This window comes from Anabrus simplex, chromosome 4 (assembly GCF_040414725.1).
Source record: "Anabrus simplex isolate iqAnaSimp1 chromosome 4, ASM4041472v1, whole genome shotgun sequence".
In the NCBI taxonomy this organism is placed as follows: Eukaryota; Metazoa; Arthropoda; class Insecta; order Orthoptera; family Tettigoniidae; genus Anabrus; species Anabrus simplex.
In genome coordinates this window covers 48,386,709-48,404,428 of record NC_090268.1, presented here as the reverse complement: position 1 = coordinate 48,404,428, position 17,720 = coordinate 48,386,709, and the positions used below count along the sequence as shown (strand labels likewise).

The 17,720-nt window shown below is 38.0% G+C and overlaps 1 protein-coding gene across 1 annotated transcript in view; it reads left to right on the top strand.

Moving 5' to 3' along the window:
- Nucleotides 1–17,720, top strand: part of LOC136872151 (cell adhesion molecule Dscam1) — a 476,843-nt gene that overhangs the window by 380,579 nt on the left and 78,544 nt on the right. The window contains exons 24-25 of the mRNA XM_067145993.2: nt 2,861–3,036; nt 4,308–4,577. Of these exons, the coding sequence (XP_067002094.2) occupies nt 2,861–3,036; nt 4,308–4,577 (446 nt within the window). The remainder of the gene's footprint in view (nt 1–2,860; nt 3,037–4,307; nt 4,578–17,720) is intronic.

The window sequence follows — 17,720 nt, the reverse complement described above, 5'->3', positions numbered from 1 at the left end:
ACTACTACTACTACTACTACTACTACTACTACTACTACTACTACTACTACTACTACTACTACTACTACTACTACTACTACTACTACTACTACTACTACTGTGCAACATACTCTAAAAGATGTAACTACTGCTCTTAAAGATGCTTGTAGGACCAGCCGATTGAGGGGATCAACAAAATATAAAACACGAGTCCCTTACTGGTGGAACAATGAAATAGACATGCAAAGGAAAGACTGCAATCGCAAGAGACGAATTCTTACAAGATCTAGGAAAAAAATCAGCCAGGTCAACTTAATACCATTAGAAGCTGACTATAAGGCATCAAAGAGGCAACTAATGAAGCTAATAAAGGATTCTAAGAGAAATCTCTGGCAAAAGCTATGCGAAGATCTAGACAGTGATATCTGGGGAGCGGGATATAAGATAGTGACCGGTCGAATAATCAACAGGGTACCAGTTCAGCTCCCAGCTGATAGAAGGAAAGCCATAGCAATGGAGTTGTTCCCTTGTACTAATGACAGACTTGAAACGGAATCAGATTTTTGTGTTGCAGAACCGTTCACTGTGGTTGAGTTACAAGAGGTAGCATGCAATATGAAGACTGGTAAGGCACCAGGTGTAGATGGAATCCCACCAGAAGCCATCAAGTATGCAGTTGAGGTGGCACCTGGTTGGATCTTATCAGTCTTCAATGATTTATTAAAAAAGCGTGAATTCCCCGATGAGTGGAAAGTAGCCAAGCTAGTGCTGTTATTGAAGGCAGGGAAACTATCATTAGATCCATCAGCATACAGGCCACTGTGCTTATTAAACACCTTGAGCAAACTTTACGAAGGATTGATTAAAACTAGACTGGAGAAAGAACTTGAACAACAGGGAGGACTTTCTTCGAACCAGTTTGGATTTAGAAAGGGTAGAACCACAACCCAAGCTATTGAGAGGGTGATTCAAATACAGGCAGAAAGCAGTGAAAAATGGGCTGCCTTGATAACGCTAGATGTCAAAAATGCTTTTAACACTGCTTCTTGGAGCATTATTTTGAGAGAACTTCGTAGGATGAACATTTCTCAGTATCTACAACAAATAATCGTTAAGTACTTCAAAGGACGAAGAATACGATTTCATGATTTAGAAGATCTTGAAATGAGTGCTGGCGTTCCACAGGGATCTGTCCTAGGACCCACCTTGTGGAACATTCTATATGATGGTGTCTTACGCCTGCAGCTGACAAAAGGGACAACATCTATTGGTTATGCAGATGACCTTGCAATAGTGGTAATAGCAGAGAATGTAGAAGAACTGACCTTCCGAGTAAATGAATCATTGAGACGAGTTAACCTTTGGATGGTAAATAATAAGTTGAGATTGGCTCCACATAAGACTGAGGCTGTAATTTTGAAAGGTTCCAGGAATTGGAAAAATGTCCGTTTCTTATTAAATGATACAGTGATTATCCCAGGAAAGTCTGTACGATACCTTGGGGTTCTTATTGACAGGAATTGCACATTTGGTGCACATGTGAAGGCAGTAACCCAAAAGGCAGAGAAGAAGGCATCGGCATTAGCCAGACTTATGCCTAACATCGGGGGACCAAGAACAGTTAAGAGACAGATTATGTGCTCTGCAGTATATTCCATTTTACTTTATGCTGCACCTATCTGGCACAATGCACTCAGGAGGAAGATTCACCGAAGAGCTATGGAAAGAGTACAGAGGAAAATGCTGCTCAGAGTTACCTGTGCATATCGAACTGTTTCGACAGCAGCTTTACAAATTGTAGCTGCCAGTATTCCCATTGACCTTCTCGTTGCAGAGAGAAAACTTTGGCATGAAAGGGGTGCAACTATGTCTGCTGAGGAAAAGAAAGCCTCGAGGAACCAACTCTTACTAGAGTGGCAAGACCGATGGGATGGCACAACCGATGTTGGCCAATGGACAAAAAAGCTAATACCCAACATAGGAGACTGGCTTAAATGTAGACATCGGCAGGTAGATTACTATCTGTCGCAGATCCTGACAGGACATGGAAGATTCGGCGTATACGCCATGAAGATGGGAAAGACGCAGGGAGATGGTTGTTGGTACTGTTCTGAAAGGGATACAGTAGAACACACCTTTTTCTACTGTATTCGATGGGAAGAAGAACGAAGAAAAGCCTGCCAACAACTTGGCCGACAACTCACGCCAGGGAATCTGGTTCAGATTATGTTAGAGAGCCCGTTTGCCTGGAACACAGTAAAGGCAATGGCGACAAGCATTATGGGGATGAAGGAGAAAGAAGAGAAAGGAAGAACTTAATAACATACATCACTCCATTCTGATGTCATGCCGACAAGCAGTTCCAGAATGGTTTGAGTGAAGAGGGCAGGGGTTTTTAGTTGGTGGAAATCCAACTCCCACACAGAGTGGTGTCTTTAAAAGATTTTCCCCTGCCATAACAAAAAAAAACTACTACTACTACTACTACTACTACTACTACTACTACTACTACTACTACTACTACTACTACTACTACTACTACTACTACTACTACTACTACTACTACTACTACTACTACTACTACTACTACTACTACTACTACTACTACTACTACTACTACTACTACTACTACTACTACTACTACTACTACTACTACTACTACTACTACTGCTACTACTACTACTACTACTACTACTACTACTACTACTACTACTACTACTTTATTAATTTCAAAATGCTGTTGTTATCAATTACAGTACGGAATTTCCTTGTAAGAAAAAGTAAAAAATTTTGCGACAAGAGGTTTCTTTTCCTGTTCCACATCACAATTAATGTTTGAGCATTTGCCCTTTTCATTACCAAAGACTTGTTTATATTACAGGCACTACGCTGGTTACAAGCAGGGAGATTCAGGTTATGGAGCCAAGTCTTTGGCTGAATTAGAAAATCAGCGTAATACTGACCAACAAAGTAGCCAGTCTGGCCAGCTATACTCCCCATCCCCAGCAAGGAAAGGAGATTCTTCTCTCAGTGGACAGAAAGGAAGTGACACATCAGGTATGGAGTTTTATTTACAACATATAACTTCCACACCATTACCCAACCCATATTTATGCAGGGAGGCTAATCGGGATCTTCTTTTGCTCTGACAGAGCAAACCTGATACAAGAAAACTACAATAATGATTATGAAATTATTATGAAATTAAAACATAAGAAACTCACAAAATCCCTTTCATTTTCAATAGACTAAATATTGCTATTACAAACTCACTTGTTGATTTCAAAGCAGATCATGTAAGTTTTGACTTCACTCAATATATTTATGAAATCATTGAGGCAAGTAAGTTATGTAATAAGTTTATTTGCTTAAAATGTCTTAAAAAACAGAGGATTATAATCAAATTATAAATATCTAACTTTAGTTTTACAAAAGGTTGAAAGAAATGATGATGGAAAAAAGTTTCTTGTACATGTTATCTTATAATCTAAACCTGCAGAAAATTGTGTGTTTTCTTTTTTTTTTCACCATTTCTGTAATTATTGTAGATATTGTTATTGCCTTCATTATAAGACCTTGAATACCCAGCATTAGGTGACTGTTCATACAGGAGCCTACCGGGCGGGTTGGCCGTGCGCATAGAGGCGCGCGGCTGTGAGCTCGCATCCAGGAGATAGTAGGTTCGAATCCCACTATCGGCAGCCCTGAAGATGGTTTTCCGTGGTTTCCCATTTTCACACCAGGCAAATGCTGGGGCTGTACCTTAATTAAGGCCATGGCCGCTTCCTTCCAACTCCTAGGCCTTTCCTATCCCATCGTCGCCATAAGACCTATCTGTGTCAGTGCGACGTAAAGCCCCTAGCAAAAAAAAAATACAGGAGCTAAGAATTATTGTACAACTCTAATTATCTATCTCACCTCCTCAATAAGGTTGTGTATTTCTTATCAGAAGTTACACATAACGTTTGTTTTCAAGGAAGTTTTACACAGTATTTTTATACAAGCATATACAGTATTCAACATGTTGATATGAATTTTACACTACCATCTTTTCCTTTAAAAGAAAACACACACATGCTACTGTTATAGACATATTTGATATCAGAGAAATTCATAAATAAATTGAGCATTTTAAAAAGCTTTTGCATTCATTATCATGTTTCTAATTCAGAGTCATTCATATACATTTTTACACTGAAACAGCACTTTTTACTGAAATAATTTCTATAGTTTCTAAAATAAAATCACTTTCCAATTGACTGTAAATATAAATGATATATTTCTAACAATTAAATCATCAAAAGTATAGTTCTTACGAACTGTGACAGGCCAGGACTACGAGATCTGCCCCTATGCTACCTTCAGCCTACCTGGAACAGGTAACAACAACCAGACCATGGACTACTCGATGCAGTTCCAGACTTTCAGTCAGCAGGAGTGCTATTCAGGTCAACCGCGTCCTAGTACTTCAGGTTATGGGACCAAATCAACTAAAGACTACTATTCACGAGTGAGGTCAAAACCTAATGGTTCTCGGTCCTCTGGGGATATCAAAGTTTCAAGAACTTCGAAAAGTCCCCCAGATGGACTAAGTTTAGGTAAGTTTGATTATATGGCATTAAGAAGTATATTATGATATTGTACATTTAGAAGTACCGTATTCTATGGAGAGGTAAGATATTGTGATGAGACAGGCTTGCAAGAGTTGCAGTTACACAACAATAGCTTAAATGGAGAAATGCAACTATAAATGTGAGTGCAATTTCAATCTAGACAGCACTAAGTGTACGTAATTTCAAATTTAAATTTCAATAGTGCACGAAGCCCTTGTCCAAGACATTCTTCTTTATCGACAGCATGATATTTCTAAAAATCTTTAGTTTGAGAAAATACTCAAGTGACAAAGGAACAAAGGATAAAATTTGGGAAATTCGCTAGGTAAGAGAATGGTCAAGAATACAGACACACAAAAATTAGACAGTTTGAAATTCTCATTAGATCCTTGATTGGTTGTGAGAAGATAATATAAAATTAATCAACACAAGAAAAGGATAGAGACATGATATGATAAAGATGCATACAGGAGGCCGAGGACGAATGCAGAAGGGAAAAGAATCACAATGGGTCAATATAGATAATGGAAAGGATTGAACAAGTGTCAAACTGAATCATACTGACAGAGATAGGAACATGTAAAGGAAATGCATAATAGGAAAATACTGATAGGTCAGTGCAGTAAAAGGAGAAAGTGGATAGAGCAGAACAACATGAAAACACAAATGGACAAGGACAATATCCACATCTTTATACAATTCCATCTTCCTGTCTTCTACTTATATTTATCTTCACTGTCTCTTCCATTTTCCATGTTTATCCAGCTGAAGATCTGTCAAGATGGCTCCTGATGAGTGATGGGATGAAGAAACGAGCTCGTCAGGGGCCAAAAAGAAATGGATGTTAGAAAACTGGGAATGATAAGGAGAGAACCTATCTATTTTAATATGTGGAGACTGTTCTTGTCCATTTGTGTTTCCCTGTTTGTCCTTGTCTCCTCTCTCTTTTGCTCCCTCATCCTACACTGGCCTGACATTGGATTTGTCCTATTGTGTATTTCTTTTCATGTCCCTGTCTCTCTGTATATGACTTGATTTGACACTTTGTTCTTTTCTACTACTACCTACATTTATTTTAGATAAACTTCAAAGGCTATAAAGAGAGAGAGAATGAAAGAACACTCCGGATTAATAACAATTTGAATGATAGGATTATGCCATCTACTATATTGTTATTTAGATCCTCAGTCCATAGGCTTGTGTGATGCAGCTCTCCATGCCACTCTATCCTGTGCTAACCTTTTCTTTTCTACATTAATACAGCTACTCTAATCTGTTTGTCTACCCCTACCATTCTTACCACCCATGCTTCCCTAAAGAAACCATTTGAACAAGTCCTGGGTGTCTTAAGATGTGTCCTGTCATTCTATCTCTGCTTCTGGTCACATTTCACCAAATCATTCTCCTCTCATCAATTCTATTCACTACCTTTTTATTTGTGATACGCTCTACCCATCTTGCCTTTGGCATTCTTCTGTAACACCACATTTCAAAAGCTTCTATTCTCTTTCTTTCTGGGCTACGTATTTTTTATTAGAAAAGTCCTCCTTGCCTGTGCTAGTCTGCATTTTATGTACTCTTTATGTCTGCATTGTTAGTTTACTACTCAGGTAACAATATTCATCTACAGTAGAAGTCCGTTATAGCGATAATTTATAACGGCGAAAAATTTACTTGCTATAGTGGATTGTCGTTATATCCGATTTTATTTTAAAGTTAGGAAAACCCCCATACACATTAAAATCAGTATGAAATGGCAATCAGTTTGATCAAAACTTGCGTTTTTGTGGATAATATCCACACTATGACTTACTTGTTTGTTATTTTTCGAAATCCGATACTACGTGAAAGTGTATATTTAATTTCATTCTGAAAAATATATATTACCATATTTCTCTTAATCCAAGACCACTTTTTCCTTCAAAAATTTTTAATCAGGCTTGAAAAGTGCTTTGCAAAATCATATGAATGTCTTTCTTATACAGTACGCCTTTTTAGACTATTTGTAGATGTCGAACATTGGCTTTAGTTATACCATATGTTTTGCGGCTGTACAATTATGCTTTATTTCAGCGGGTTTAATAACCATTAACTTAAAAATTTGGCATCATAATATCGAAGAGAACTTGCTGAAAATTTGCCGGCAATACATATTCCATGTGTCTCTACAATACGACGATCCATCAGGAAAATATTCTTGCTTACTAAAAAACTGTTACTTTCACTCAGTGTCAGATATAACTGGCTGCCACTACACGCATGTCTCGCTTGCCGGATTCGGCCAACTTCAGCAGCTAGCGATGTATAGGCCTAATCGCGGACTTTGAAAGTCAACGAACGAGTTTATTGCACCGCAGTATGGCAATTCCACCCTTGCAATTTTGTGCACATACATCAAAATTTCATCTTCGACTTCTTTAAAGCATCCTTGTTGCGGGCCACTGAATGCATTTTTTGTATAGTACGCATTTTTAAGCTATCTTTGTCTTCACGGTGGTGCCGAATATTGGCTTTAGTTAGGCCTATGCTGTATTTTCTTGGGGCTGTACAATTATTATACATTTCCGGTTGTTTAATAGCCATTAACTTAAAATTTGCCGGCAATACCTGTTCCACGTATCTTTACAATACGACGATCCATCACGAAAATATTCTTGCTGTCTATAAAACGTTTTTGATGTCATTCTGCAGATTTGAGAAACGTTTTTGTAGAGGATAATAGAATGTCATTCTCTCTTTACTAATTCCCGAGATCCAGAGACGTTACACATAGGCACTGTACAACCGGTCGCCGCGGCCAGCGATGTATGATAAAGAGGCGGTCGATACTGTCAACGAGTTTTGTGTGTGTACGCGCGGGGTTGAAAAGAAACAGCGTGGTTACTGCGGTAGTTGCTAGTGGTGTTCGTTACTGTCAGGCCGCGAATGCAAAATGACCCTTGATTTTTCATATGAGATTCTGAGAAAAAACATCATCTTGGATTCCAGAGAAATACGGTATCACTCCAAAGGCTTCTGTGGCAAACATTTCAGTTTGCTTCTTCAAATGGCATCTCCTAACCTAACCATATATGTATCATGAAAACATATTTGAAACGCATGTAGAGAAATGATAACCTCCTTGCTAAAAATTTACACGGGAATAACCTTTCCAAAATTAAACTAGACGCGAGAAAATATAAACTATCCTCTGAAATCAGTGATGAGCCCTGCCATATCTTGAAGTTTTTCCCATTCTTACTTAATTTCAGTATATGGTGTAACATTAAAATTATTATTTTATTTATCATTTTTATTTATTTTTAATGAGTTAACAACTGATTTCGGCCATGTTATTTATTCATTTATAACGAAAACGTATTATCCTCTTTCATTTTGAATTTTCTTCAGAGAACGCCAGTCGACGGGTATTACTAATCAACTGCAACATCGCCTTCGTATGTTGACGAGAGTGCTCGCAAATGCACATAGCGCGAAAACTATACCATACCGAAGATGATCGATCGCATTTTATGGCAAACAGTTCAGTTTTCTTATTGAAATAACATCACCTATCCTAACTTAACTGTACTATACGTATGACAAAAAACATACTTCAAGCGCCAGTATAAACTTCTCACTATAAATTTACATGATAATAGCCTTTCTGTAATTTAACGGATGCGAGAAAATATAAACTAACCTCTGTAATTAATGACGCACTCTGACATATCTTGAGGTGTATCCAATTCTTACTTAATTGCAGTATTTAGCATTAAAATTAAGTGATCATTTATTCAACCTTTATCTTTAACGAGTTAACAAATGTTATCGGACAGGTTATTTATGCATTTATTACAAAAACATGTTCTCCTCTTTCATTTTCTTTACAGAACAGCAGTCGACGGGTATTACCGTACTAATCGGCTCCGACATTGCTTTTGAATGTTGACAAGAGATCTCGCTAGAGGGAATAGTGTGAAAATAATACCGAAAATGATCAATCTCATGCAGTATAATGACTGGGTGCATAAATAACGGTAACGGAAAAAATCATGCGCGCATAATCGCTCGTAATAACATGTGCGTCAGTGATACGGCTTTTGCTGTAACTGAAGGCTAATACACAGTTTAATATAGGAATTTAGAAGGGACGGACAAAAATTGTCGTTATAGCAGGATTCTTGTTATGTGCCGTACTCGCTATAGTGGACTTCTAGTGTACTTCCTTTAAGACTTCATTTCCTGATCTAATATTTCCTGCATCACCTGACTTTGTTCGACTGAACTCCATTACTTTTGTTTTAACTTACTGCCCATTGTTCCTCGTGAAACATAGGGCTTCAACAGAGCATCTCCATCTGGCCATGTTGACGGCCAGCCTCTTTACCTCAATCCAGGTCTTGCCTTCTTCCATCGCTTCCATGTGAACAGATCTTCACCACGTTTGCTTGGGTCTCCCTCTCTTCCTTTTACCCTGTGGATTCCAATCCAGTGCCTCGCTCTAAATTGCTTCATTCCCCTTCCATATTGTATGCCCAATCCATTTCCATTTTCGCCGCTTTATCTGTATGGCCATCTCATTCTCTCCCATCCTACTCCAGAGTTCATGGTTGGAGATTACTTACAGCCAATAGATGTTAAGAATCCTTTGCAAACAGTGGTTTACAAAGGTCTGCAACTTAGATGTAATTACTCCAGTCACTTTCCAAGTCTCAGACCCATATAATAGAACAGACTTGACATTACTTCGGAAGATGCGGAGTTTGGCCCTGATAGATATTTTGTTGTTCTTCCACACTGGGTAGAGCTGGACAAAGGCACTGTTTGCTTTTTCAGTGTGCTGCAAAACATCTTGTGCAGCTCCCCCTTCTTTGGCAACTACACTGCCCAAGTAAATGAAGCTATCCATATCCTCGATAGATTCACCATTAAAGACAAATGGGTCTAATTTATGGGTGTTAATCCTTAGTGACTTGGTCTTCTTTGAGATGATCATGATGTTTTAGATTGATGATGTTTTTGGATTTATTTATTTTCATCTTGCATTCCTCCAAGATCCCCTCCATGCCATTCAGCAATTTCTCCAGATCTTCTGCACACTCAGATAAAATAACATCATTGGCAAATCTCAGAGTTTTCATTCCCTTTCCAAATTCCTCGTTCATTACCTTTATTTTCTCTTCTATAGAAACAATGACAAGGAGAGGGGATAAACTGCAGCCTTGCCTCACTCCTTTTTGTATTGCTGCTTATGTTTCATAGCCTTCCATTCTTATCACTGCAGTCTGATTTTTGCAGAGATTGTAGACAATTCTCTTTCTCAGTATCTGATCCCAATTACCTTCAGAATCTCAAATACCTTGGTCCAATCATTATTGAATGCCTTTCCTAGATCTAGGCCAGGCAGGCATCAATTTTTGAAGATGAGACACTCTCATAGTGCATTGGCTCTGCCAGTGGCTCCAAGTAGCCTACGGTATGCACTAGTCATGCATCTTGGTAGGTCTGCTGTTTACCAACTGATGAGCCCAACTTAGCACACTGGGAAGAAACACTGGCAACCAGGAATGAGTTAGATGGAAAATTTGTATGTCCAATAACGGACCAACTATATTGTTATTATAAATTTACTCATTGGGGACAAATATTTTAGGTTCCCTATGGGAATCAACATCTATATCACATACCACTTAGTCGAGCAGCTTATCTCCTTTCTACCAAGTCTTCCCAGCCCAATCTTTGCAAGATTTTTGTAACGCTACTCTTTTGTCGGAAATCACCCAGAACAAAATCGAGCAGTTTTTCTTTGGATTTTTTCCAGTTCTTGAATCAAGTAATCTTGGTGAGGGTCCCATACACTGGAACCATACTCTAGTTGGGGTCTTACCAGAGACTTATATGGCCTCTCGTTTACATCCTTACTACAACCCCTAAATATCCTCATAACCATGTGCAGAGATCTTTATCCTTTATTTACAATTCCATGTATGTGATTACCCCAATGAAGATCTTTCCTTATATTAACACCTAGGTACTTGCAATGATACCCATAATGATGTACTCCAGTCTGCACAGGCACCTTGTTTCTATGTTTCTATTACACCATATTTCAAAGGCATCTCTTTCTTTCTTTCTTTCTTTCTTTCTTTCTTTCTTTCTTTCTTTCTTTCTTTCTTTCATTCGTTTTTTCTTTTCTTTCTTTCTTTCTTTCTTTCTTTCTTTCTTTCTTTCTTTATTTATTTATTTATTTATTTATTTATTTATTTATTTATTTTTTCTTTCTTTTTTTCTGCACTAGTTACTGTCCTTGCTTCACTTCTATATAATGCCCCTCAGAAACATCTTTCTGATATGCATATCTAAGGTTAGCGAACTTCTTTGCCCCCTTGCTTGGGCCAGTCTGCATTTTATAAAGAGGTAGTCAAAAGAAAGAAGGTTTGTTATATAATAAGTTGAATTTGAATACATTAAGACCACCTATAAATAAAGTACGGTATACACCCTTGATTTGTACCTATCAGTCCATATCATCTTATTTCCAAAGTGTTGTAGGTGAGTAATTTTCGTTTTAACATGTGTTCCTTATTAGTACACTTAGTCCATTTCTTACATCCTTAAGAGAGAAATTAAAACGTAGGTTGTGAAGAATGGTAGCATGGTCAGCTCTTTTATACTGTATCAGTCAATCAAATAAACACCAATATAAATATCTGTTCAGTTACATAATATCTTTCAAATACCTGTATTCCATTTCTTGTTTCTTCATAAAGTGGCAATTCTGATTTATATGGGATTTCATTTTTTTTACTGATTGCATGTAAATTCTTGGTCAATGTTTTATGATGCTTATTATTGACCTTCAGTTTCTGCACAGTACTTCTTTACAAAGTCTTTTTTTTTTTTTACTTAAATTTGACATGTTTGTTTTATAGTCCTGTGTTATGATGACCCATTCCATTCTGATTTCTTGCACCTTAGTTATATTGTCCTATGATTTTAGCAGAAACCTTTTCAACCCCAGTAGCTGAATGGTCAGTGCTTTGGTCTTCAACTTGCAGGCTTCCAGTACACGTCCATCCAAAGGGTATGCGTATTTGAGGTTTTCTAGGAAGTAAGTTAGCCTATAAGTTAATATTAAGTCATCCCGATTAGCCAAAATGCACATATATGGGATTATGAACACTTAACATTAAATGTTTATCAATATTATTCATTTTTAACCTAGCTTCACAACCAATGATTTAATTTCTTCTCTTAAGAAAACTTACTTTATCAAATCATTTATTTAGAACCACAATATCATGTTCCTTTTGACGTGAATCAGACTCATAACGTTTTCATTCTTATAGCAAAGTTTCTGAATGTCTTACATTATCTTTAAAGCTGTATCTTCAGAGGATTTTTTTTATATTTTATTTAAATATGGATTTATTGTAAATAAAATCATGTTTTGTTTTCAGAAATCATTTTTAGATAATTCCCTGGGTGGAATGAAGTATTAAAGGCTATCAGAGTATGTGTATAATTTGAATAATTCTAACAAAAACATGCCTCCAGTTTCCTTATTATATACTGAAAATGAGTATGGATACAGAAATAACTACTGAGGCATATTATGGAAATTATTTTTTTATTTTATATACCATAAACATTTCAAAGTTTAAATGTCACATTAAGCATTATTTAACTCAAGTTATTCTATTTTGAATATACAAATTTTCTTTTCTCTTAATAAGGCTTTCATTTTATCCCAATCTTTCCCTCCCATACCTATATATTTTAAGACATATTCATTGTTTGTGCATTTTGCTATATAATATCACTCAATCAATTGTACTTTATAGGGACTATAACACATGTTACGGATTACTATTTTCACATAGGCTGATTTTTTTTCTTCAATATCAATGTATTTATTTCTTGTTCATATGAAAATTATTAGTAATAGATCCAGTGAATTCAAGTAAAGTAACATATTCTTACAATATTTGTAATTTCAATATGGTTTTTTTTCTGCAAAGTTGTATTGCCTTAAATAATTTGAGATTTTACAGTGCTTTTCTTGTCTGTTGTTCCCTGAGTAATACTATTCCCAGGAGCACTTCTATCATACTTCAAGTCATAAATCCTACATTTATTGTTTCTCCAAGTACAGGTATCATGGTCCTGTGTCTATCTAGAAATCTTGGTCTTGACAAACCTTGATTCCCATTTTTTTCTTGTGTTTCAAGAAGTGATATATGGCATAAAAAATATTTTGTGGCAGTAATTAACACACAATGTACAATATTTCAGTCATGGCCAGTACTCAGACAGAGAGATAGTTATTTTCTTTTATGGTGGCATTTTCAGACAATTTTCACACACACCCCCTCCATGGCACAACAGACCCAAAGGGCCTGCAGATTATGAGGTGCCGTATGGTCAGCACGATCATTCCTCTCGGCCATTATTCTTGGCTTTCTAGACCAGAGCCATCATCTCACCCTCAGATAGCTCCTCAATTGTAATCACGGAGGATGAGTGGACCTTGAACCAGCCCTCAGATCCAGGTAAAAATATCTGACCTGGCCGGGAATCAAACCCAGGGCCTACAGCTAAGAGGCAGGCACGCTAGCCCTACAATACAGGACCAGCCCATTTTCACAAAAGAGAATCAAAATCATTCCACTCATGTTTTGAATCCTCTTTGTAATGTGCACAAACCCACAAAAATGTTATTATATTATTTCATCATCTCACTTCATACCCGACGTCATAGAGAAATGGGACAAAGGTTGGACATACAAATTTTTTTTAATTATTTATTTTTTGCCTAGGAGTTGGAAGGAAGCAGCCATGGCCTTAATTAAGGTATAGCCCTAGCATTTGCCTGGCGTGAAAATGGGGACCATGGAAAACCATCTTCAGGGCTGCCGACAGTGGGATTCGAACCCACTCTCTCCTGGATACAAGCTCACAGCCGTATGCTTCTACATACAATTTTTAACCTATAACTTATAATTTGTCAGATTCAGCCTTACATTATTATCATTGTAATTATAATTGGGAGCATGGTTAGTGCAGTAGCTTAGCTTGCAGGTTTTCCAAGGTGACAGCCATGGTTCAAATCCCAGTGGTTCCCAGGAATGAATTTTTAATTGTAAAATTGTGTGGTATCAGGAAGAGCATCAGGCCTTAAATCCCCAGCGAGAACATGAAATGAGCTCCAGTAACGTACAATATTTCAGTAACGTCCAGTACTCGGACTCAGAGGTAAAATCTCTCATACAACCCCAAAAATTCTATCATTCTCAATGCAATTTATTTGGTGTAAATCAATATCACATGAAATACGTTCACTTTCTGATTGGAAAACCATTTTATTGACACCAAGTCTATTCCTCAAATACTTACAATTCCCACTCAGTTCTCTTAATGACTACTCAATTATACACAACTATAAACAACACAGCAACACAATCAAAAATTAAGTTCAACACCCTGAGCAATTTACAGTTGATTCTGTCTAGTGCAGATATCAACAAGTCCTCACACTGACTTCACCATCACAAGGCAAGACTAACTCTCAGCCTCTCAGCTGTCAACTTGATATATATAGGCCTATCAATAGATACATAGTCTAGAAATGTCTAACTTCTAAAAATGTTCTTGCAATAGTAATAGTTGAGAGGGGAGTTCCTCAGGGCAGTGTTATCGGACCTTTATGTTTTCTTATATATAAAAATGATATGAGTAAAGGAGTGGAATCGGAGGTAAGGCTTTTTGCGGATGATGTTATTCTCTACAGAGTGATAAATAAGTTACAAGATTGTGAGCAACTGCAACGTCACCTCGAAAATGTTGTGAGATGGACAGCAGGCAATGGTATGTTGATAAACGGGGTTAAAAGTCAGGTTGTGAGTTTCACAAATAGGAAAAGTCCTCTCAGTTTTAGTTAGTGCGTTGATGGGGTGAAAGTTCCTTTTGGGGATCATTGTAAGTATCTACTGTAGGTGTTAATATAAGGAAAGATCTTCATTGGGGTAATCACATAAATGGGATTGTAAATAAAGGGTACCGATCTCTGCACATGGTTATGAGGGTGTTTAGGGGTTGTAGTAAGGATGTAAAGGAGAGTGCATATAAGTCTCTGGTAGGACCCCAACTAGAGTATGGTTCCAGTGTATGGGACCCTCACCAGGATTACCTGATTCAAGAACTGGAAAAAATCCAAAGAAAAGCAGCTCGATTTGTTCTGGGTGATTTCCGACAAAAGAGTAGCGTCACAAAAATGTTGCAATGTTTGGGTTGGGAAGAATTGAGAGAAAGAAGAAGAGCTGCTCGACTAAGTGGTATGTGATATAGATGTTGATTCCCTATGGGAATCAACATCTATATCATCTGATGGCCAGGCAGGCATCAATTTTTAGTGATGAGACAAAGTCTCTTAGTGCATTGGCACTGCCGGTGGCTCCAGTTAGCCTACGCAGTGGCCTCCACGGTATGCACTAGCCAGCGTATTGGTTGGTGTGCTAGGTACCAACTGATGAGCCCACCCTAGCACACGAGGGCGAAACGCTGGCAACCAAGAATGAGCTAGCTGGAAAATTTATAATGTCCAATAACGGACCATTTATATTGGTATTAAGTGGTATGTTCCGAGCTGTCAGCGGAGAGATGGCGTGGAATGACATTAGTAGACGAATAAGTTTGAATGGCGTTTATAAAAGTAGGAAAGATCACAATATGAAGATAAAGTTGGAATTCAAGAGGACAAACTGGGGCAAATATTCATTTATAGGAAGGGGAGTTAGGGATTGGAATAACTTACCAAGGGAGATGTTCAATAAATTTCCAATTTCTTTGAAATCATTTCGGAAAAGGCTAGGAAAGCAACAGATAGGGTATCTGCCACCTGAGCGACTGCCCTAAATGCAGATCAGTATTGATTGATTGATTGATGGAACAAACCTGAACATTCAAGAAATGATCTATCAACTGGCCAGTCGATTGGAGTACTCCAGTGTAGATTAAACTCGAAAATTCTACTAGAATACAAAAACCCATAATGAAGAAGTCTACATAATTCTTAAAGCTTTCACATACATCTGGATAATAAAACATCATGGTAAGATTCCAGAAACCTCCATATGTGTCTGAATGATATTGGAAGATACCCAATATATGAATATTACAGAGTTTTTAACAGTTTTCGACTGAACAAATTTTGGGTTATACAAATTTACAATACATATTTACAGGAAAATCACATGATAGACATACTTACATTTAATAATAATATAAAAGAAAATTAAAACATATTAAACATATTAAACATAATAAGGTTTTACAACAGTTAGGTTAGTGTAAGATAGCGTACATATGACAATACCTAGGAGGAAAGGCGAAAGGGGGTGGGGTTCCTTTTTTCTCGGTTATTTCTTCTCAGTGTAATAAGTATGTCAGATCTTGAACAAATACACACATATATACATGCATATATATATAATGCTATGCCTTTCAGTGTTCGGTATGAAAGCCTCTGAGAATTTACTAAGTACATTCACAATTTCCTATTTGTAACTTGCTCTTTGGCCTCAGTTCCACACCTCTTTCTTATATTTAAAACATTAGAACCTGAATCAAACTATCATTGCCTTCGTCTCCCTCTGCTTCTTTTACCCTCCATGGCTGAGTCCATTATTCTCCAATGTAACTTATCCTTCGCCATTCACTTACATTACCTCACCAGCAAAGTCAGCTCATACAAACAGCTTCATCCATTGAAATCATTCTGTACTTGGCTTTTATCTCCTCATTTTCCACTTTCCACCAGCAGGTACCATCAATCATTCTCCCTACTTTGCTTGTTACTTCCAGTTAACAAACAAGATATTGTTACAAATAAAACTCCATCTGTTTCATTACCCTAATATATTTCAAGATGGCTTAATAAATGCACACACACACATACTTAAACACAAACAATTCTAACCAGTTATGAATGGCCATACTAATTACCAATCTATTTACAAATCTGTCTTCTGTACACACACCTGGGAGTCCCGGCCGGTTGTTACCTGGGAACGGCTATAATCCTTACTTTAATTTTACCAAAGTCCAGTCACCTACTACAGCCGCTGCCCATAGACAGCTGGATTTGAATACAGTGCCACTGGCTATACAACACACCATGACTATTCGTTGGTTTGACTCCACATATAGTCCAGTACTTCACACAGTCTCATGCAGTCAACAACTAAACAGCTCAACAGTATTCAACTGCAGGACGATACTCACAATAGCAAACATTAACACAGGCCCATTTATCCTCGCACTCACGATAGCATGTTTCCTTACTGGTTCACAGCAATCCTCAGTCCACAGAATTACACGAACACACAGTACAGTCTATCATTCTGTCACCTCCAGTTCATGCACTCACTGGTCTCTCCGACATCACAACCACAGCTCCTGGTTCAAATCTCGGTGGGACACTAGCGACAGGCAATGCCTTTGTCGCCCTCAACCCAGCCACTGAACCCCAAAACACTGAGTCTCACACACGGAGTCCAACACTGACTGACTGTCCGTGGCTAGCCTCCCCTTTTATAGCTCCCGTGATTTGACCCAGAAAATTCACAGTGTCACTAGAGGGAGAACATTCCCATTGAATCTCCAAGAAACTCCCAGGTAAGCCGGCCAACTGGAATAATACACAGAAAGGCCGGCCCCACCCCACAAGCCGGCTGGGAGATTCCAGGTCGTCTGAGTCACCAGCCCCTTCCTGGAAGTACCGAAAGGAGCTACCACGGGGCTGGCACGTAACATTGCCGCCCTTCGAGAGCTGATGGTCCCGATCAGTAACCTTCTTGGTTGTTCTCCTGTATGGTGCCCGTCGGTCTAGATGTGGCCTTCATCTTGCAATTTGACCTTCGTCGTACTTGGCAGCTGACATCATTTATTACTCTCAGAACATACTAAGGGCGTTTCCACATCCTCTGGAGCTTGAAAGACAAGCATTTCTTCCTTACGGAATTATATAGCCATCCTAGATCGCCCTCGTGATTTCCCATGGTGTCCGCGCGTTGGTCGTTCTGCACCTTCACCCGGTCGCTCTCTATGCTCAAACTCTTCTTGATATCAGTGCTCACATCCTCCAGT